The sequence below is a fragment of the Chenopodium album genome, chromosome 21 (assembly GCF_948465745.1).
Source record: "Chenopodium album chromosome 21, dcCheAlbu1.1, whole genome shotgun sequence".
Taxonomy (NCBI): Eukaryota; Viridiplantae; Streptophyta; class Magnoliopsida; order Caryophyllales; family Amaranthaceae; genus Chenopodium; species Chenopodium album.
The window spans coordinates 7,419,540-7,442,471 of NC_137854.1; the positions used below are offsets into that span (position 1 = coordinate 7,419,540).

The 22,932-nt window shown below is 35.2% G+C and overlaps 1 protein-coding gene across 1 annotated transcript; it reads right to left on the reverse strand.

Moving 5' to 3' along the window:
• Positions 1-426: 426 nt before the first annotated feature.
• Positions 427-11,778, reverse strand: LOC145600219 (kinesin-like protein KIN-14E). Its single transcript, XM_081656122.1, has 24 exons — positions 11,451-11,778; positions 10,435-10,645; positions 9,407-9,479; positions 9,151-9,282; positions 8,840-9,078; positions 8,404-8,731; positions 6,981-7,080; positions 6,714-6,895; positions 6,499-6,614; positions 6,249-6,351; positions 5,196-5,348; positions 4,954-5,100; positions 4,664-4,876; positions 4,163-4,327; positions 3,968-4,072; positions 3,748-3,888; positions 3,396-3,590; positions 3,134-3,260; positions 2,841-3,043; positions 2,437-2,619; positions 2,213-2,308; positions 1,852-2,049; positions 1,410-1,681; positions 427-1,150 (listed from the first exon to the last, which is right to left on the reverse strand). Exons 2-24 carry the CDS (start codon positions 10,578-10,580, stop codon positions 955-957), a joined length of 3,813 nt encoding a protein of 1,270 aa, XP_081512248.1. The 5' UTR covers positions 10,581-10,645; positions 11,451-11,778; the 3' UTR covers positions 427-954.
• Between the last annotated feature and the right edge of the window lie 11,154 nt (positions 11,779-22,932).

The following is a 22,932-nucleotide window of genomic DNA, read 5'->3' on the forward strand; positions in this document are numbered from 1 at the left end:
TTTTGTAAGATATAAAGACTCAAGTTTGTACAATAACAATTTTGTGAGGCTAAAATTGGATGTTCCAATACATTTTTTTTTTTTTTTTTGGTGCCTTCTTCTGCCTTCTCTGTACACACGTGAACTAATTCACATTCGGGTCATTCATTCTGTGGCTTGTTAGAGTCATTGGCCTGTCGGTAACTTGTTAGGAATTTAGGAAGATACATTCGGGTGCATAGTAAATAGTTCGATACTCCATACACAATACTACGAAGTAACATTTGTTTTAACAAAAAAATCGGCATTGTAATTTAAAGGCCATGTATGGCACCCTGTATACCAAAATCAATTTTCCAAACACTTGTCATGAGTCTTGACTTAATCAAACTACAGCGATCAACTATCAGATTAACATAAAAATAAAGTACAAATCTTTCATAAATATTGAAAACGAAAGCAAAGATGAAAATGATACTGGTCAAGTATATGTACAAAATCATTCATAAAGGGAAATGAAAATTCCCCAAGATCTAAAAATAGACAAACAAGGACAACCTTGGTTTGCCAGGAAATATAGGTTTAAACTACCCCTCCTAATCTTCCTAACTGTAAAACTTCCGAATAATAATATCGAGACAGAAAGCAAAGGCTTCCCTACTGTTAAAAACACCTAATAAAGGCGAGATTAAAAAAATAAATGTTAATGTAAGAAGAGTAACAAAAAATATACACAAATTTCATATTTCTGCCTATACAGTTCGATGATCATCGCATAACCACCAAAGCCCTGAAAGTGGAAGAGACTGACATACATGAAACCTAGAGCAAGATGGTTCAATGGCATCATGGATCTACAACTACTCTGTCAGACAACCACAATAGAGGAACACAAGGCACTCCTAAAGCTCAACCAAGGTATCCCCGGCTCAGGAAAATTGACTCGTCCATCTTCAAGGTAACAAGATATACAACTTACATGGAATGACGGCCATCAGATTTATCTCTTGGTGTTGGTCTTTCATCTTGGATCTCCTCGAGATCTTCGTCATCCCCTCTTCTGCCTGCTTGCTCCTTCCAATAAGCAACGAGCTTCTTCAACCTAGCAACTTCTTTTGAGGAAACATTTTTGTTCGGATCATTTACAATGGATCGAACTCTAGATGCATACCTGGAATTGAAGCATATGAAAATCAAATGACACGTCAGTAACAATCAAATGACACGTCAGTTTAGCTACAGCATGTCAGGAACAAGTCTGAAGTCTCCTTTATCTTTAGTGTACAGATTCTAAATAATTGGGTGATGCTGAAGTTTACACAACAATCACACCAAGGATCTATATTTTATTTTCTATTTTTAAATTATGTGATTCAGAAGACATGATAAGAAGGAGCAAACATATATCATGTAAAGAAGGTGGAACATACGTTAAGGAGTTGTAGGTCTCATCTAAATTTGATTCAGCAGGAGACACATTAACAAACATCAGTGTCTTCGCATTGCCACCAAGAGAATCACTCATCAACATTGTTAATTTGTGATTTCTGTATGGTATATGCTGCCCGCCAGTTGATAATGCACTAATAACATCGCCAAGAGCCGAAAGTGACTTGTTGATGCTTTGAGCTTCTTTCAATTGACTACCTGCAGAACCTGACTTCTTCACTCGTTCAGATCCAGCAAGATCAACAAAACTTAACTGCAAGGGTTGAACTAAAGATTAACAAATCATATACGAAATATCTAACTAGAAACAGCAATACAGTCAAAGTCAGCTGGAGAAAAATCCCTGCAATTTCCACCACTAATACGCTATAAAACTCACACATGTAAAATAAATACTTGTATGTTCTTAGGTGAGGTCATTACCTTTCCTCTAGATACAGATTGCGTTTGAAGATTAGTACTTTCAATGATAATTGAAAGTATAAGATGAGATCTTGAACTTTGCTCATTCATATGGGTTCCTGATATATGCCTTTGCTCGGATCCTTTCTGAATAAGACTTCTCAAATCCTCGTACGTAGAGACATGTACAACTGTCACATTTTCAACATTTACCATCCCCTACACCAATGTTGAAACTATCAGTATCAGTAAAAAAACAGTTTTAATACATTAAGTTACAAAGAATTTATAGTCAAGTAACAATAGAACTATACATAACATAACAAGAGATGAGCAAAACAAGGGAATGTGTGCTAGTCCAGTATTTTCTAAGCATAATTACCTTTGAATCTTTCTTGATGTCTAGTTTCAATCGCTTTGCATTTTTTGGTACTAGAAGATCCATTAATGTATCTTGATACAGCTCCAACATGTAGGCCTACACAATTTTTATTATTAACCTTAGAATTGGCTGAAAAATTTTCTAAAGATTGAAGATATTTTCAGACAACATTAACTAATACTTTAAAAATAGTAATGATACATAGAGCATAGCAAGATGGCTACCTTCAATGAAAATGAAAACTTCTTGTTGTCTCTTTTCAAGATTTTGAAAAGTTCCGATGTGGCACGTGGGGTAAGTCCAGGTTCACTTTCAGTTCCATATATGGTATATGTCTTTCCGGAACCAGTTTGACCATAGGCAAATATGCAAACATTAAATCCATCCACAGCAGATTGCACTAAATACTGCATAAAATTAGAAATTTATATAGTCAACGCTTGATAGCATATTGTGTTACTTTTAAGACTAGCATGCTGAATCACCAGAAGACTACAGAAGTATGAGATTACATAAACTCACTCTTTCTTAAAACAAATGAAAGCATGCATTCAAAGAAAACAATATACACCGTAAAAGAATGAAAAGACACTTAACATGGAAGCTACATTTACTAATCATTACTTACCCTGGTATCCTCGAAAACATCGTCTTGGGTTGCACTTCCATCAAAAACATGATCATAAATATGTTGCTTTGCCTTTTCATCTTTCCATGGATGTTCAACTGTAAATTCGTCTGAGCTTATGACAATGTTCCTTTCATTATCAGTCTTTTCTTTACCACTTAGTGGCCTTACACGACAATAGACTCTAATCTTGCCTTTCATGTCTGTACAAAGTAAAATGACAAGTCAATACATATCAATTTTAACTCTTATCAGCAAAGTGTAATTGATGTCCATTAACATTAAATAACAACCTTCAATCATGTTAAAATATCTCTTCCTCGCTGCTTGTTCTTCCTTATACAGCACTTCCAACTCGGACAATTGTGCAGCTTGCATTTTCAAGATAGCAGCAGTTTGCTCATTTTTTCTATCAATATCCTACAAGAAAGCAATAATATACAGCTTCAAGGCATTACACATCTCACAACTGAACAAAATTATGCAACGAGGAAAGAGACCTTAGAATATGTAGAGGTAACTTATTAATAATTTCAACAGATTAAGATACATTACCGCTTTCATTTCCCTGAGTTCCTCTAGCTCTCTCAGATTATTTTGTAAGACCGACAGATCCGACTCTTTGGCTTCAAGTTTTGATTCGGCGATCTCTAAATCATTTTTCATCCCCTCCAACCTCTTCTCAAGTTCAGAGATTTGAAGCTTCAGGGTTTGTCGTTCTTTCTCAAAATCTTTCCCAACGTTCTCATTCTGAAATCAATCAGCAATATGACTTAATATCTAATATCCAACAAGAACAAATAAAGAACCAAAACCAGAGGCATAGTGTTCTTCCTCTGTATGACTACATATCTAATGTCCAAGAGCAAGAAAATAAGAACCACCAAAACCAAAGGAATAGTGTTACCTCTTCTGTATGTTTCCTTTCAAGCCTTCGAATATATTGTTCCATTGATAACTTCTCCTCTACAAGTCTCTTCACTGTTTGTTCAGCACGATGCAATTCTTCACTTCGCACTCTCAACTCATCTTGTATTTTACACAAATCCTGCTTAAACATGATCGGTTATTGATATGCACGTAATGCAAGAAGCTACGAATAAGTGCAATTTAAGTGTCCTACTTACCTGATTATTTGCTCCTGGCAAGTCCTGCTGCGCATTTTGCTCAGACAATGTATCGTTGAGCTTTGCTAATTTCACTTCCAGGCTATTTTTTTCCATCACTGCTGACTGGCCAGTACAAATTATATCATAAAAATGAAACAGGAAAAGTACATCATAGCTGCAGGTAATTAGACAGAAAGGAAGCATACTGCATACCTGAAGTGCAGCTTCCTTTTCATCGTATAAGGAACTCAATCTGTCGTGTTCAGCTGTTATCTTTCCCACACTTCGCCTCTCAATCTTTAAGGATTCTTTCAAGGCACTCAACTCTTCTTGCAAATTCTCCTCTACGTTTTGTTTTTCTTTTAACTCTCCTGATAACTGAAATAAGCAAACACATAGATTAATGTCAATCATAAACCATATTATCTAACTTACAGCAACATTTCTACCAAAATACATAATTTAATTTCTATATTTCAGTAACTTCAAGTACTGAGACTTTTCTACAGCTTTTGGAGCTTAAAGCTTCCATCCTAAATTTCAAGCAAACAAAGCCAAATGCATAAACGAAAGCACTGCTTCATCCTTTCACTTTATCATTTTTTTTTTTTTTCACAACTACATGTAATAGATGGTACCTATTAAATCTATCAAAATATCTCAAACTTGAAGCAGAATATATACAACAATGAAGAAGTGGGTGGAATCACATACCTGATCGATATGCTTTTGAGATTCTTCAATAGAGTTGTACAAATCTTGAAGTTGCTTCTCATAAGCTTCAGCAGTAGGAGTAGCAGCAGGAGGCTTAGAACTGTTGGGAGCTTCTCCATTTGTTGCATTGTTGGCAACAGTTCTTGCTTTAGAATAGCGCCGCAACATTACATCATTTATGTGTGTCTGAAGAGCAACACATATTTCTTCACCCTGGATTATGTGTAAATCTTAGTGCACAGTAAACATCCAAATCAGCTATCAACCACCAAATAAGAGGAGATGTGAACCTGCTTAGTCTCAAACTGGAAGATGTGGAGAACACCAGCAACCCTCATTTTGAAGAACACAGCAGTATTGCTGCTACCAAACTGCATAATATCTCTCAGCTCCGCTGAATGCAAATACTCTTTAGGAACTGGTCGGAAAAAATGAACCTGTAGGAATAGCAAGAATTGATATGTTGAGTATTAGGACATCAAAAAATGGCCAAGACCATATAAAGTTATTTCTTTTAGAACATACGACATACCCCACGCTTGTTGATTCCTAGGATGACCTTCCCGGGTAAAAGGCCAATGGGATCGTCAATCTTGCGGACACTAAAAAACACAGAATTGCCATAGGGAAGCAGTCTCAAGATCCTTAAAAACTGTTGCCTGGCATCTTCCTTGGACAACTTATCCTGTAAAAAACACAGCACTTGAATTTTAATTGCATCTAACATGGAATTTATGCTAGGAATTAGCTTGAGAACAGTAAGATAATAAGCTAGGAAGAGGTAGAAAATGGCAGCCAAGGGATAGATTGTATTATCGAATAGAGCATTCAATAATACAGAGCCTTCTTTCGAGAGGAAGGTGCTCTCCAAACAACTTTCCTTAACCAATTTCTGCATACATTCCCCCTCACCCCCATCTCCTATTAATACCCAAAAATTAATCAGCAAACTCTAGAAGCTGCTAGAAAAAGGAATCAAAATAACAAACTCAATAATTAACTTATTCATGAATTACTACTTTACCCTCTCCCCCAAAACTGATTTCTTAACAACTTCCCTCTCATCAATTGTTAGTATTCTTGGGCCTACTTGCTTAAGTGAAACGGATACCAGGCTTGGCCTGATTCCTTGCAATTTACTCTTGTGACCCTTTATTAAAAAATCAATTCCACCATAGAATAGAATCAAATAATGTTTTCAAACAGCATTAAAAGAATGTAAGCGTAAGCACCACATAACAAATAACATTGGCATTCTAAGTTTTATGTAATATGAAAGATAATTAAATTCTACCATAGTGATCAAAGACTTGCAAAATTTCAACATTAAATAAGTATAAATATTCTTCTTTGGTGCAAACATTAATAAATGTGTACGTGTATGAATGTGTGGTTGTCTTTGAGTATGCGAGTTAAAAGAAACAGAGTCCAAACCAAACAGAAGAGGATTTGAGCTTTTAAAGTCAATGATAGTTTAAAATCACAGCAGCAAAAACTACGGTATTATTTTCCCCTTTTTTGAACCATGGAAATAGGGCTTATTTCTTGATAAAAAAAAAAGTGATCTCAAAGTCTAGACTCTTACCATCAAGTGATATCGAGAAATAATATCCACCTCCCAGTCCTGCTTTGCACGGGTTATTGCAATTTGTCTTGGTAAAAATCTCTCTAAAAGTGAAGTCCAATCACTGCATACACACCCACCAAATTGTCAATGCTTTGCTAAATAAGTATAACATTCTCATCCTAAGAGAAATAATTAATAAGCACTTCAAGTATATCTGGGAATTAGGGCTGGGTAGCAAGTTCACAACCATCAAACATGATATACTCACGTGCACAACTCTGGGTGACTAACAAATCCAATCTCAACCAAGATCTGCAGAGCGGACAACTGTGCAGCATCATCTCTTCCGACAGGGTAGTTACCCAATATATAATCATGTTGCAACTGCAGCACAAAAATTCAACTTTCTGTAAGTATTCAAAGTACAACTTGATAACCATTTATCAGAAGCTTGAACATTTATGATAGATGCAAGTCACATACTTGAACATACGACAACTGCATAAACATTGGGTCAGTCACAGCTTCATCAGACTCCCGAAATAGCTTTTTTTTGAAAACCAATTTGCAATGCAAGATTTCCCCTCTACTACGCTCTTTTGCTGCTTTGAAATCCGCGAGGAGATCGCCAATGTATTTGTTATCATCTAACCCAATATACTCCTCTGTGACAACGCAAAGGGAATGCAAGTTCAGCATCTAGGAAGAGAATAAATTATTTTAGGCTATCACAAGGATCAAAATATATACCAGTTCCGGTATCACTTGATTTAGAACCTGGAACAACTTTGCGAAACTCAAATAAACTGAAGCTAGAGTATGTAGAGAGTTTGATGATTCCTGCAAGTTCCTGAATATGGCAAGAAAAATGTTAGTGGCAGCAACATTCATAAGAACTAAATATTTGGAATCCACAAATTCTAACAAATAGAATTTAGAATTAAGCAATTCTTCATTCTTCACCAAGAATAATGAAATGCGCAAAAGAACTAATTCCGACAATGAAGTAGACTTAACGAATGTAATCAAATTGTGAATATGGTAAGGATAATGTTAGTCGCAGCAACATTCACAAGAACAAAAAAAATTGGAATCAGCATATTCTAACAATTAGAAATAAGAATTAAGCATTTCCTCAGTATTCGCCAAGAACAACAAAACACACGAGCAAACCAAACCCGAATAAGGAGCAGACTTAACAAATATCATCAAAGTTATTCACCAGAGGATTGGACTCTGTCAGGTCAGGAAAAGGTTTTATTACAAATCTTTCCAGTGATTACATGTGCAATACAGGAAAAATACCCATGATCCCTAAGACTCAAAACTGCCTGAAGACCATGAGTAGTATGCCGAACACAAACTCTATAAGCAAGCAAGCAATGTATGGAAGGGGAAGGTTTGCTACAACCTTCATTGCTGCTAAATTTCTGATCTCAAACTAAGCAGCCTTGCATTCATAATGTGCTATGAAAATAAGTACTACAAACGAATAAAGTCATGGAGGTAGGTCAATTTTTTTTAGCCACCTTTTGTCTTGACGAAAAAAAAGGAGCTATAGCAATTTTATACTGTCTGTATAAGTGAAAAACAAATATAAGGTGAAGTTGGGAAAACAAAGCATGAGGAAAATGGCCAGGTGAAGAAATTGCCTGATAATTTCATTCAGGGAACAAAGCAAGATGAAGTATTTGCAAAAGACCTTAAGGGTGTTTACAAAAACTGCATTCTAAATCCATCCTGTATTATTACTCTTTCTTGCTGAATACTAAGAAATTTAAAAGAAATTATAAAAAAAGCAAGTCCAGCAATCAAACTGAGGTTCCATTGAAAAAAAATAAGAGCGGGGAGGTGGGGGTGGAGGGCGGGCAAGTGACCCTAAAGCTTGTGGAAAAGACAAAAACGTCTCAGGTTTTACCACCATACTAACAAAGAACCAATTAACAGATTCTTTGCAACCCGTAGCAACCAGCATTGAAGTATTTATATAAGCAGCTTGTGAACAAGACAGAAACAGCCTAGTGGCCAGTAAACATTGCTAATACCAAACGAGATACAAGAATGCACACCATTCATGAAGGCTGGTGTATTTTTTCTCCCAAATATGTAATTTCACATTATTTCATGGATAATTTTGATACATTAACACAATGCAATGGCTTATAAGGCGTACCTCAACTGCATCTGCTACAGTTGTTGACATGTCATAGGTGATTTCTTCAAAGGTTTCATCCAAGAAGAACACAATTGTTGTAAGCTTTTTACCAGTTAAAAGAGCTTCTATCTCTTCTCGTCCAGGAATTATTTGCCTAGGTCCAGCCTTAATAGAACGTTTCAAAGCATTCAAAGTGTTTTGAGCCAGCAACTGAATGTCAGGGTCTACATTTGCACCATATGCAACATTGTGGACGTATTCGGAGAGATATGCACCAATTTCCTTGCTCGGAGGCATCGAAGATGCACATAAGTACATGAGCTCCCATGCTTTGATCAAAAACTGCCTGTCACCAAAGATTTATTCAAGACAAGAAAAGAACAGCAAATAAATACCATAAAATAATTAAATATAGTGTCCTTGAGAAGTAGCATTTTGTAGGAAATTTTAGCACCTGTCTGGATTGTTCCTGGTTTGCTTTGAGATTTGCACAAAAAGCTCATCCCGAAGCTCTGAACGTTTCAAGGTATGCTTAAACAGTTTTCCAACCAGTTCAATTCTTTCATCTAAACTTGTTGGAGTAACTCTATCTGAAGAATCAACTCCCATGTACTTCAAAATTGTTTGAAACAGCTTTGTAGCACGAGTCACCAAATCACTACTGATTTTAAGCAAGGAAGTTGGAATCGGATCCTGTCAAAATATAGTTTGAACTGAGTACAGAAGTAACAGGGAAAGTAAAATATAGTAAGGCTGATAGATTACCTTCTGGAAGCAAAGCATATCCTCAAAAGAGAACTTCTCCCTATTCTGAGGACCAGAGGATTTCTTGGAGAAAAAGCCACGTCTTCCAGAGGACTGAATCTGTTTCTGCATTGCTCTTAAAAAACCCTCCACCTGACAAAACCATGCTTCACAATATGAAGATACAAGAAATATAAACAGAACTAGATTTAATTTTCATGTACAATTATTGTGAAGAATGAATATGTTGCACTTCACTTTGAAGAAAATTTCTCACCTGAAATTTATTGATTAAGGGAATTGCCCCTGCAAGTTCAGCTGGAATGGACATCGACAATGTCATTGGTGTACTGTCAATATATTCAAAACCAAAACCCAGGAGTCACTTATAATTCACTCATAAAGATTTAAAGAAACTCAAAGAGTCCACATGAATATAGAACACTTATAAGGCATGTTACTCAGGCAAGAGAATTATCAATTTAAATCGTTGTAAATCAATGTGATTCAAGGTTTATGCCATACTAAGCATTGATGGAGAGAAAACCTATCATTCTATAGATTATATTGACTTCCAAATTATTTGTTTGCATTCAAATAGTGTCACAGACAACTACACTATGCTTGTACATTCTCTATCAGAAAAAGTTGCAATTATGTTTCATCAATAATAATGAACAAAATCAAGATTGCATGAACATGAAGCCCAAAAAGGGAATCATTATGACTCTATGCAATGTTAGATATCATGCTCCTCATGTTAACATAACCAGGGTATATAAAATTGATTTAGAGAGCACATAACTAGAGAGGGATGAACAGCGAGGCCCTAGGGAAAGTAATCTCTTAAAAAATGAGTCTGGAGATGACTTCTAGAAGATTAACAGGGATGATTGAAGCTCAATCAATTAGGCAAATAGTAAAACCACAATCATAATTTAGATTGATATCTATACGGCTATACCTACACTAAAGCATACAATTAACGTATGGCATTAGAGAGTAGCTTAGCATGAAAAATGGTGCCAACTTCCACGGGATCTAGTCTGAAACTTAGTTAAGGGAGATATAACACTTCAATTCTTAACCTTGATGTAAGGAAGTGTGCATTCTCCCCAAATGTGAGTTGAGCACACAAGCTCAAACAGCGTAATCCTACAAGATTGACTTTTTATATTCAAGACTTCAGATGATTAAGACTATCCACTAACCAGCATAAAGCCCAATATAATGCAAAACTATGTCCTTATAATATACAATACAATTATAAAAATAAAAAAAGTAGCAAAGTAAATATAAACTTACGGTGGAGCAAAGTTCGTTGTACCATCACTGTCATAGTCATCTCCATTGGAGAAGGCACTCGAGTGGGAAGGAGATCCATTCCCATTAGCACTAATGGAAGAGAATCTCGAACTGTGAGATGTATTGGGTGTTCGATCCATTGTCATTTCACTATCAAATTCCAAACATTCAAGGGCTCCACAAGCCTCACCTCACCCAAACCCTTGCCAGACTGCAATTTACAGACACACCCCGAATTCATAAACACCAATATCTCAAAATGACAGAAAAACTAATGCAAGCTGAGTGAAATGGGTATTGACTAACATTCACATACATGGGACACACTCACATTAAAAGGATCACAATCACAGAGAATATCATAATTCTGGGGTGCACAAAGTCAACTCAATCAGTAAGAAATACATTTACACCCTACAACAAATTCGACCCAAATAAACCTCAGAGAAATGGACCATCCATATAAAAGGGATTTGTGAAATGATACATTGTACATATCATATGGAATAAAATCAAACTCACAGAAACAAATAAGCAATTAGTTCAATTTCAATTGTTCATTGCATGGACCACAAAACCCCAATTAACTTGTATAGTAGTAGCCCACAATAAGACATGATAAATTGACAAAAGAACCTTCATGAATCAACTACAATCAACGTGGAAAAAAATAATAAAAATTAAAGCTAGCAAAGGAAAAATAATAGCTGGGTTTAATTGCCGAACAAAAAATTCAGCTGGGTTTTTAAAATTAAACCCATTAATTAATCAGAAAGAGGAAAAAACCCAGCAAAAAATTAAAACAAATTTTATCTTTGGAAAAAAAAAATTAAAACAAACCCAGAAAATGTGGCAATAGAATATGCAGAAATCTTCAACCACAACCCGGAAAAATACAGCAAATCTAAAACAAAAATGGGCGAAAGAACAGATCTTTTTGCAAAAAATGTAATTGAATTAAAGCGAATGTACATAAAAATAAAAAACGGGAAGATCAAATTAAAAGTACCCATTACCCGAAAAGGATTGCAGAAGCTAGAAATTGAAGAAAAGCGTCGACCTTTGATGAAATGAGAGAGAAAATGAGGGATCTTTGAACGCCGGAGGAGAGAGAAAATAAAAATAAAATAAAAAGAAAAAAAATGAAGGTAAAGAAAGGAGGGAAAAAGAAGTGATAGTCACGAGAGTTGAATAATGTGAATAAATTTAGTAAGGAAAGAAAGAAAGAAAGAAAGAAGGATATGTTGTTGTTGTTTATGTTTGCTGGGCTCAGAAGAAGTTCGTCTACTACTACTACACCTTGTTGGGAGCAGACGGCAGATGAGAGAGAAAAGGGACACCAACTCCAACTCTGTTTGGAATCTGCAGGATTTTTGTTCAAATTTTTAAATTTGATGAGGTACTAACACTTGATGTCGTTTTCCCATGACTTTTTTATTTCACCCTTTTTTCAATGTATAATCGGTTGTACCACGAGTTCACGACATATACTCTGTAAATCATATAGTATCCGTATTAAGTATAATGTATAAATTATTTTGTTACTTTGTTTGTCATGATTATTCAAAATAAATAAATGAATCATAGTATTACACAGGTATTGAAAACTGGAAATAGTATTGGTTGAGAAAATACAAGTTTATGTTGTATCACAAATATGTAAAATTAAATTTCATATTTTCACCTCTTAATTTGACCTAATTTATGCTTGTTATGAAGCCAGTAGGACTAAACGATGATTGTTTATAAATATAGATAATGCTACAGAAAAAACTAATTTCATATTACCACGAGTATATGTATATATGCATGATATATCATTGCATATTCCCACCACTCATCCTATCTAATGTGTCTCTCGTAAATCTATTTATATTTATACCCATTAGAACCGTTGAGTGATTAGATAGTATCATGGTAAATGGTATTGTAACTAGTAGTTAGTCCAACAAAAGTATTGAAGCTTCAAAGAATGCCCCAAGGCCCCCAATTCCAATTTTGATAAAAAAAAAACCATGGCTATCTCTAGTCTCTACCACGCTTACCACCGCTGGTACCGCCTACCGCCACCAAGCCCCCAACTCCCCTAACCATTACTTGTCCACCATGTATTGTTGATTTGTTGATACTACACCGCTCTTGTGATGATTCTTCGTCCACGTTAACTACGGGTGTGTTAGATTCACCTGATTTTCATTGATCTGAACTTACCTTAACTTATTAGACCTTACTAAAACTTATTTTAATTGAAATTTGTATTTGGGTAACCCTTATTAGAACTTATTAGACCTGATCTGAACTAATCTGAACTTGACTTAACTTATCTGAACTTATTACACCTGAAATAAGTGGAAATAAGGAGAACAGAACAGATCCTACTTGACTATTCTTAACACACATACACATAATTTGACTTTTGCAATATTCCACAAGTATTAATTCTGACTATGTTTTAATACATGTTGTAATATCATATGAAGTACATTATAATGTAAAATATTGGTGAATTATTTTCAACATGTATTTTCAAAGTATCAAATTTTATACAACTTCCATCAAATAAACAATTAAAAAAAATACTATGAAGTATCTCTATTTTTTATTAATTACAACAAATAAAGGGATATTAATAAGAATTCAGAGAGATTATAAAAAGTCATATGTCCAACTAAAAACTTCATACTCCATATATAAGGGATTGGAAGCTTGAGGTGATGATGTGACATTAAATTACCTGTGATTGTTTTGGATAAGAACACACGAGTACTTGTATATCATAAAGACATAAACCACCTCGATCAACCATGCATTAACCAAATTAATTAGTTTCCTTAATATGACCAAAATGGCAATATGACTTATTTTTCTTTCTATATGTGATTGAATTCTCCTGTGTTACATTATTTGTATCTCAGTGCAATTATGATTGTTATTAATCATACTTTACTCGTGCCAGAAATTGACTCTGTTGTACATGTCATAAATTGAAATTGAAGGGAAATAAATCAACTGAATAAATTAATGAATACATTTAGATTTTAGATAGTATGTTTGTGGCTGTTAGGTTGAATTCAAGAACATTAGTTGGTTTAATAGCCTGGCCCTATACGTCAATACTATTTACTAAGCATTAGTTCATCCCAAGTCCATTTCTATGTTAATTAAGGACTTGAGTCTTGAGGTAGTACTGAAGCTCAATGGTGACATATATTAACCCTCACGTGTCACCGTTATTTCACACTTATTTGGCAATTGATGAGGTATCGTGTCAATGTGTCATTAGTATCATACTATTACCATTCACTACTTGTCATCATTGACACTTATATAGTTGACCGATAATCTCGTGTTCGTTGGAGCAAAAATAAAATGAATTTGTTATGCATTCCTAAATTAACCCTATTTTTATAAAGTTAAAGTTAACACCAAAAAAATACAAAATGAGAATAAAACAAACATAAATTCAATACATACATGTAAATAGGAAGACTTAAGCTTGTGAGCTCATAGTTGAAAGGTGAATTCCCTACCATTTTCACAAATGAGCATGGATTTTTTTTTGGAAAAATTGGCCGCAACAACACCAACTATGACAAAGGTGCGTGTAGCAGCACAACCTTTTAAGGGTGCGGTTTACAGCACAAACTATGTAATTGGGTGCACATATTAGCATAAATGACACTAATGAACTAAGGTTGCATGGAAAAAAGTGGAATCTTTATTATTTTATATAATTGTTTAAACATTATTTAAACATATATGATTTTCCATCATGCGTAACTAAATTAGCCTTACCTTTTTTTTTTTTTTTTTTTTCATTTAAGCATTTCTTGACCTCCACCATTATATTAAGCGGATTCCTTAAAAAAAAAAATTGTGCTATTATTTTCCTTTGTTCGCTTCTCCAATTACTATTTCTAATATCGATCTCACATGATTGACTTAGTTTCCTATCTCTTTCCACCTAGTTAAATACTAAATTGATAAATAAAATAAAAAATAAAAAATAAAATCATTTAAATACCTTTATTCTACAAGATTTCAGGATACATAGGTAACTTTCTAAATACTAATATCAAAACCCACAAAGTGATTTCAAATACTTAATTCAAAAAATAATTTTAGAGTTGGATTTTAGGATATGTCAAATTGATTTTTTTGTTTTTGATGTACAACACTTAAATTGTGGAGGTTAAGAGAGAATTAATTTAAAGGGAAAAAATTAATTATAATGGAAGAGGAAACTAAGTCAATCATCACATGAGATGTAAAAAAAGTAATTGAAGAAACAAACGATAGAAAATAATGGCGAAAACTTTTTGAAATAATTCAATTTAATGGTTATTTAATTACATGTGATGGAAAATGGAAAATTAAGTAGAATGAAATTAATCAAAAATATTTTTAAACAAAAAGGCATTAAAAATATTTAAGATTTCACTTTTAGAAGAAATCTACATTTTGCCAATGTCATTTATGTTGTTATGTGCACCCAAGTGCATAGTTTGTGATGTTGAGTGCACCCTTGAAAGGTTGTGCTGCTACACGCACCTTTGTCATAGTTGGTGTTGTTGCGGCCAATTTTTCCTTTTTTTTTTGGTATTTTTAGTGTTCAGAGAGTCACAAGTGCAAACGATGATAATCGATCTCAAGATCTCTTGGAATCGGGATTGAAGCTCTAACCATTTGAGCTATCCCTCACTCGAGCTTTGATTATGATCTAACTTGTTATCTTGTAAGCCAGTAGGAGTACTAAAATACAGTAAGATATACTTGTAAGAATATTTAATTGATAGAATTATAAAGAAGAGAAATGATAATAAGATCATCATAAAACAAACTTTTGAGATCAGATTCTCTGTGCAACATAATTCTCTGTGCAACATAGAGTAGTACATTTGCACATTCCCAATAAAACAATAATACGGGGTAATAATTTTTGTAAAAACAATTGCTAGCTAAACGACCAAATGATTATAATCGGGGCCCTTTTAGAGATGAAATAATATTCATTTACTCATAAAACTTTGGAAATTTTTAAAAGGAATTGGCAATTTGGCATATGGCCCCCTTTTGTCCTTCATTACCGCCCTGGTGTTCGGAATTTCGAATGGGATTTTATTAACCTGTAAAAGTACTACATACAAGTACAGATGAGTATATGTTATAAAATAAATAAATTAATTAAAAAAAGAAGTTGATGCTTAAAATAGTATGTTAAAATAAAAATTTATTGGATTTTTTTTTTTTTTCAAATAGTATGTTAAAATAAAAATTTATTAAAAACAATATGGAGTATCTACCTATTTTCCGACCATATAGGGCCTGATCTCATTGACTGAATTCAGCTAAACTGAACTGAACTGAAATGAATATTTTATAAGAGAAGGAAATTTGGAGCTTAACTAAACTGAACTGAACTGAATTTTAACATATGAGAACAGACCCATAGTCAAAATTCTGAGAGTTGACTCCAACTTTCCACCTTTATATGTTGTTGTAATTAGGGATGTCAATGGGGCGGGGCGGGGCGGATGTTGGCCTTCTCATCCCCATCCCCACCTAACATTTTCATCCCCATCCCCACGGCGGGTCTAATATTCATCCCTATCCCCGCCCCGGCGGGTACAACTCCAAAATCATCCCCGCCCCACCCCCCACTAGCTTGGATATCCATCCCCACCTAATCCCCACCAAATACCCGCCTAATCCCCACCCAAGACCCACCTAATCTCCGTCTCTCAAATAGACAAACCTACATAATTAATACGGATTTTAATATTAAAAAAAATTCTTAATATTACACACATTTTTGTTTATAATATAATAAGTGTAGTACAAAGTATTATAATTAGTATTTTATTTCACGTAATTATTTTATAAAATAGTATAAAACAATATAGATGTGGATATGAGATAGGGATGGGGCGGGTACGAAGTGGGGCGGGTAAAACTTAAAATCCACCCCCGCCTCATCACCCATGGCGGGTATGGTTTTTATCCCCATCCCCGCCCCACTGGGGCGGGGATGGGGCGGGTCTCCTACTTGACCCGCCCCACTGACATCCCTAGTTGTAATAGACACGTTTAAATCACGTTCATGATTTTAATTTTTTTTTTTTTAAAAAAAAGACAAAGAGATCTTTATAAATAATGAGCGAATTACATCCTAGGCTAATTGAAAGAAATTATTTACAAGAACGTATAGGCCTTTATGTGTCGTGTCTTATTGTATTTCGCCATAAATTGATGCTTTACTTGTGCTTTTTTCATGTTGGACCAAGCCATCTTTACATATGATTATGACCAACTTAATGTTGTACTGTATTGTGTTATTGTATACAAAAAAAATTACTCCGTATACAAAGTACGTAAAATCTATCGAGTTAAGTACAATTACATTATAGTAATTTTCATTATCATAATTTCGACGAGAAGAAAAAGAAAAATGTGATCAAATAAATACGAGTAGATGAATAGGGGTTAAATTAGCTCCAACATAATGGAGTTCCATTTAACGCAGCTTGATTGGCAGACGTGCAGGCAAGTAAATGATATTCATAAATCATAACCTTAGACGTGGTCTTTGTCCAGATAATAACTACTGTATGTATATTTATTTTATGCAAGAAAAGATGAATTTTTTTGGCTGTAATTGGATTCACGAGATTTTTCACTGATCATAACTGTTAGATTTCGGGAAAACTCCTCAAATTGGAGTGTGTACTATTGATCAATATATATAGAGTTACAAGACTAGTCCTCAACACGATAGGAGATCTAGAATGATAAAGATACAAAATATACAAATATATCCGACAAATATTATCTAACAATAATATCTATCACACCCCCGCAGTCGTAGCGGGAGGAGGTCGTACGCAAAGACTGGATCTGAAGTCTAGAAACAGTTCCCTCGATAGGCCCTTTGTAAAGATGTCTGCAAACTGATACCTGGACGGGACATGAAGAACCCGTACCTCACCCAATGCAACCTTTTTCCCGAACAAAGTGGATGTCCATCTCCACATGCTTGGTGCGTTGGTGCTGAACCGGGTTGCTAGAAAGGTAGATAGCGCTGACATTATCACAATAAACAATAGTAGCCTGGCGGAGAGGACAATGTAACTCCAATAAAAGATTCCGAAGCCAACAAGCTTCAGAAACCACATTTGCAACACCTCGATACTCTGCTTCTGCACTTGATTTAGACAAAGTAGGCTGACGCTTAGCTGACCAGGAAACGAGGTTGTCCCCAAGAAAGCAACAGTAACCCGACGTGGAACGACGAGTGTCGGGACAACCTCCCTAGTCAGCGTCAGTATAAGTAATCAAGCGAGAAGGAGTAGACGGATATAAATGTAAACCATGATCAATAGTACCCTGAATATAACGCAGAATGCGTTTTAACGCATCAAAATGCGGCTCCCTGGGATCATGCATGAATAAACACACCTGTTGTACCGCATAAGCAATATCTGGACGAGTAAAAGTGAGATACTGTAGAGCACCTGCAAGACTGCGATACAAAGTAGGATCCCGGAACGGAGAACCCGAATTGGCACTAAGTTTGGACTTAGTGTCTACTGGAGTGGCGGCAGGTTTACAAGAGCTCATACCTGCACGCTCTAAGATGTCCTGAGCATATTTCTGCTGAGACAATAACATATAAGAGGGAGTAGGGGTGAGCAAAAACTGTGGGTACCCGGTACTGGAACTGGAACCGGTTAGGACCCGGCGGGTCCGGACCCGGACCCGGTTGTACCGGTTCCAATTCCGGGTCCAAAATATAGGACCCGGTTAGATCCGGTTCCAATTCCGGGTCCTAAAATTTTGGACCCGGTACCCACCGGGTACCCGGTTATACCAGTTCCAATACCGGGTACCCGGTCTTGGAACCAATATAACCGGGTACCCGGTCTTGGAACTGGACATTTTAGAGCTAATTTGCTGAATAGTTCAAATACTTGTATCTTTTTTTAGAGCTCAAATCAAAATAAGCCCAACATACTAATGTACTCATATAGTCATATTCTTTCTCACTTCACTAACCCTAAAATCTCACAGCCTCCACTTTGAATCACATACTCTCTCACCTCAACAGAGAAAACACCCCTTCACTGGTCACCCCTCCATCACGACGGCTCCGTTCTTGCTCTCACGGTCTCACACTCTCACCACTCGGATTGAAGCTCTCAGATCTCACAGCTTTTGCTCATATTGTTAAAGGTTCTTCTCCTCTCAAGCTCTTTTTGTTATTTTACTCGCAAATTATTTGAGTTTCGCATGTTTATGATAATTGATTAATTGTACTATTTTTTTAGATTAAAAATTTGTGTTTTTTTTTTTGTAAATATGTATACCGTAAATTTGTCAATTTGTAGTTAGTTTTCTACTTGCTAGTTTGAGTAAGTGCAACGAATAAGCGTGTAAATGAGTAAATGACAGTGATCTAAGGCAGAAAGTTTGATGTTTGATTAGCTTACCAACTTGTAAACGATAAACTACTTTAATTATGTTGCTGCTTTAGTCCCATTTGCTAAACTACTTCTATATATACTACCAAAGTACCAATACAACATAGAAATGGCAATAAGGCCTTAATTACTATCGGTACTACTTTAATTATGTTGCTGCTTTAGTCCCTTGTAAACATGGCTTGTTATTGTTGTTGTTCTGATGTTGCTGCTGCTTCTGACCTTCTGTCGTCTGCTGTAAGTCAGGACAGTGGTCGGAGGTGGTGGTGAGTGCATTGCAGTAAGGAGCAAAATAGAATTTAATTATGAAAATGAATTTGATTAATAATGTATACTCTACTTAAGAAGCTAGTAGTAAACTAGTAATGGCCGAACCTACTTGCTAGAATGTACACATTATTACTCTCCTATTTATTTATATATCAATGTATAATTTTAATTTTATTTCAGATTAGTGATGGATCATGAACGTCATGAACCTATGGATGATGAAAGTGATGCCGGTGTTGGGAATGCAACAAGCGAACCAACCACAGTTGGCGATAAGAGGAAGTCTGAGTTTTGGAGCCATTTTTGGGACATTAGAGATCCGAAAACCAAAAAAATAGTCAAGATTAGATGCAAATATTGTGACAAAATTTTAACAGGTAACACTAATAATGGAACTTCATCATTAAAGAAGCATCTTAAGTCATGTCCAAAGTACCCTACAAATATTGACAATAAGCAAAAACTCATTTCTATGTTTAAAGCTTCTCCATCTGATTCTACTGTGATGTCTAATTGGGAGTTTGATCAAGATGCATGTAGACTTGCTTTAGCAAAAATGGTTATTGTTGATGAACAACCATTTTCTATAGTTGAGCGTGAAGGATTTAGATATTTTTGTCATGTTGCTGTTCCTCAATTTCATATACCTTCACGGTTCACTGTTGCAAGAGATGTGAAAAATCTATTTGTTTGTGAAAGTGAGAAGTTGAAGAATACACTTAAATGTTTAAAATCAAGAGTATCTTTAACAACTGATTGCTGGACTTCTATTCAAAATTTTAACTATCTTTGTTTGACTGTTCACTTCATAGATGATAATTGGAAATTGCAAAAAAGGATTTTGAATTTTCAATTAATGGATAGTCATAAAGGTAAGGAGATTGGAAAAGTTGTTGAAGCATGCATTCTTAAATGGGGAATTGAGGATCGATTGTTGTCTTTAACGGTTGATAATGCAAGTTCAAATGATGTGGCAATTGGTTATTTGAAAGCTAATTTTCTTGATAAACTTGTTTTGGAGGGTTCATTTTTTCATATGAGATGTGCTTGTCATGTGTTGAATTTGATTGTGAAAGATGGTTTATCTTCGGTAAAAAACTCGATTGCTAATATTTGTAGTGCTGTTAGATATGTGAGGAGCTCTCCTTCTAGAGCAAAATTGTTTGCACACTCTGCTATGCTTGTGAAAGTTTCTTGTAAAAGCTCGGTATGTCTTGATGTGTCAACTAGATGGAATTCTACATATCTCATGCTTGAAACCGCTTTGAAATTTGAAAAAGCTTTTAATAGATTTAAGGAAGATGACCTGGATTTTAGTAAGGAACTTAAGGATGGAGTTCCAACAAAAGAGGATTGGGGAAATGCTAAAGTTTTGGCTTTGTGTTTAAAGCAATTTTATGAGTCTACAAAGAAGATGTCGGGAAGTTTGTATGTCACTTTAAACATGCATTTTCATGAGATTTTGGGTGTATTGAATTCTTTGTTAGAATGGGAAAACTCTTCAAATATAGATATTCGTGTTATGGGTAAGCTAATGAGGGACAAGTTTGATAAGTATTATGGAGATCTTACTAAGACAAATGTTATGATGTTAGTTGCGGTTGTTTTAGATCCTCGATATAAGCTTAGGTTTCTGAAGTACTCTTTTAAAAAGCTTTTTCCTCGTGACTTTGTTAAGGTGGATGTTATGTGTGACGATTTGTATGACATTCTTAGAAAGTTGTTTGACTATTATGATGCAATTCTTGCCTCTTCTCTCAAGAATGTTGTTCATGATTTTAATCATTCTAGTATGAATGTTAATGGTCAAGAAAGCTCAATAGCACCAAATAATGAGCAAATGAAAAAGTTTTATGATGAGTTTGATGAGGAAGACGGTGGAGGAGGGGTTATTGAAAAAAGTGAGTTGGATAACTATCTTGAAGAAGTTAGGGAGAAAAGGGTTGATGGGGATATGTTTGATATTTTTCAATGGTGGAAGGAAAAAAGTGACAAATACAAGGTGTTAGCAACAATAGCTAAGGACATTTTAGCTATTCAAGTTTCTACCGTTTCTAGTGAGTCCGCATTTAGTACATCCGGCCGAGTACTCGATCAATTTCGTAGTAGTTTGGGGCCAAAGACGGTGGAAGCTTTAGTTTGTGCTCAAGATTGGCTAAGAGCTTCTAATATTTGTGTGGATATTGAGCGCTTTTTAGAGGATGTCGAGAAGTATGAAGAAGGTAGTACTACTATTTATCATCTATTATCTATTTTTATATTTTATTTCTCTTGCTAAGTTTATTACTTAAATTATCTTGTTTACGATTTTTCAGAATTGGGTGATAGTGGAATCCCACAAGTTAATGACATTGTTGGAAATAATTGATGTGGTAATATTCATTTTTATATTTTATTTCTCAAATTTTGGTTGTGATTTAATATATATACTCTAATGATTTAATATTTTAATATATGTGCTTTTTGTTTACAGGAAATTTGTGAAGTGTGTGCTTCATGTTTGGAATCAAGAGATCTCACCTTGTAATAAAGTAGGATGTTTTTATGTTGTTTGTGGACTTTATGTCAGTTTGTTGTAAACTTGAAATTTTGATGATGTTTGTATGGACTTTGTGGAACTTTATTAACAAGACATTATTATTTTATTAATTATGTTTAGGAACTTTGAAAATAAAACTTTTAATTTATACTTTGTAATTGGCTATAAAGCCTTTTTTCAATTTTTATTTTTTTTCTAAGTTTGGAGATTACAGGAAGCAATGCAAGCTATAGACACTAGACAGTAGACAAGACAAGTTCAAATAGCAGGTTAAAATTTTAGTAAAATAGTAAGTAAAACAAGAAAAAAGAAATTGGGTACCCGGATTTGGAACTGGTACCCACCGGTTCCAATACCGGGTCCAAAATTTGAGGACCCGGTATAACCAGTTCCAAGACCAGTTCCAAGTATACAGGACCCGGTACAACCAGTTCCAAGACCGGGTCCGTCGAAATCAACCGGGTACCTGGTTGTGCTCACCCCTAAGAGGGAGTGCGGGTAACCGCAATTCCCAAAAAGTAGCTCAGTGGCCCTAGATCTGACATAGGAAATTCTTTCTGCAAGCTAGAAATAATTCCCATGCGCAACCTGTCAGAAGATGTAACTAGAATAATATCATCAACATAAAGCAATAAATATGCCAAATCATCTCCTTGCCGAAAAGTGAAAAGAGAAGTATCACTCTTGGCAATGACGAAACCTAACTTGATCAAGAAGTTTGCAAAACGCTGATACCAAGCTCGTGGAGCTTGTTTCAAACCATAGAGGGCTCTGCGAAGACGGCAAACAAAGTCAGGTTTTCTCCGATCAACAAAACCCGGAGGTTGATGCATATATACTGTTTCCTGCAAGTCACCATGGAGAAAAGCATTTTTAACATCTAACTGATGAATGGACCACTTTTTAGCCATGGCTAAACTGAGTACTGTACGAATGGTAGCCGGTTTGACCACCGGACTGAAAGTCTCATCACAATCTACTCCAATTTCCAGCGACCTGCCATCACATACAAGACGAGCTTTGTGCCTTTCAAGGTCACCATTAGACTTGTATTTATGCTTAAAAAGCCACATACAATTAACAACATTCACCCCCGTAGGCCTAGGTACCAAATCCCAAGTCCCTGTTTTAATTAAAGCACTATATTCATCAAACATCGCGGCATTCCAATTATGGTCTTGGAGGGCTTGTTTGTGATTTTTGGGTAAAGGG

Bases quoted from the DNA above. Each gene is read 5' to 3' on its own strand.
- LOC145600219 (XM_081656122.1), bottom strand. From the start codon at position 10,580: ATGACAATGGATCGAACACCCAATACATCTCACAGTTCGAGATTCTCT. The intron at 5,101-5,195 runs GTATGTCGTATG...CTATTCCTACAG, and splicing joins TAGGAATCAACAAGCGTGGG to GTTCATTTTTTCCGACCAGT. The intron at 3,044-3,133 runs GTTGTTATTTAA...TACTTTGTACAG, and splicing joins ATATTTTAACATGATTGAAG to ACATGAAAGGCAAGATTAGA.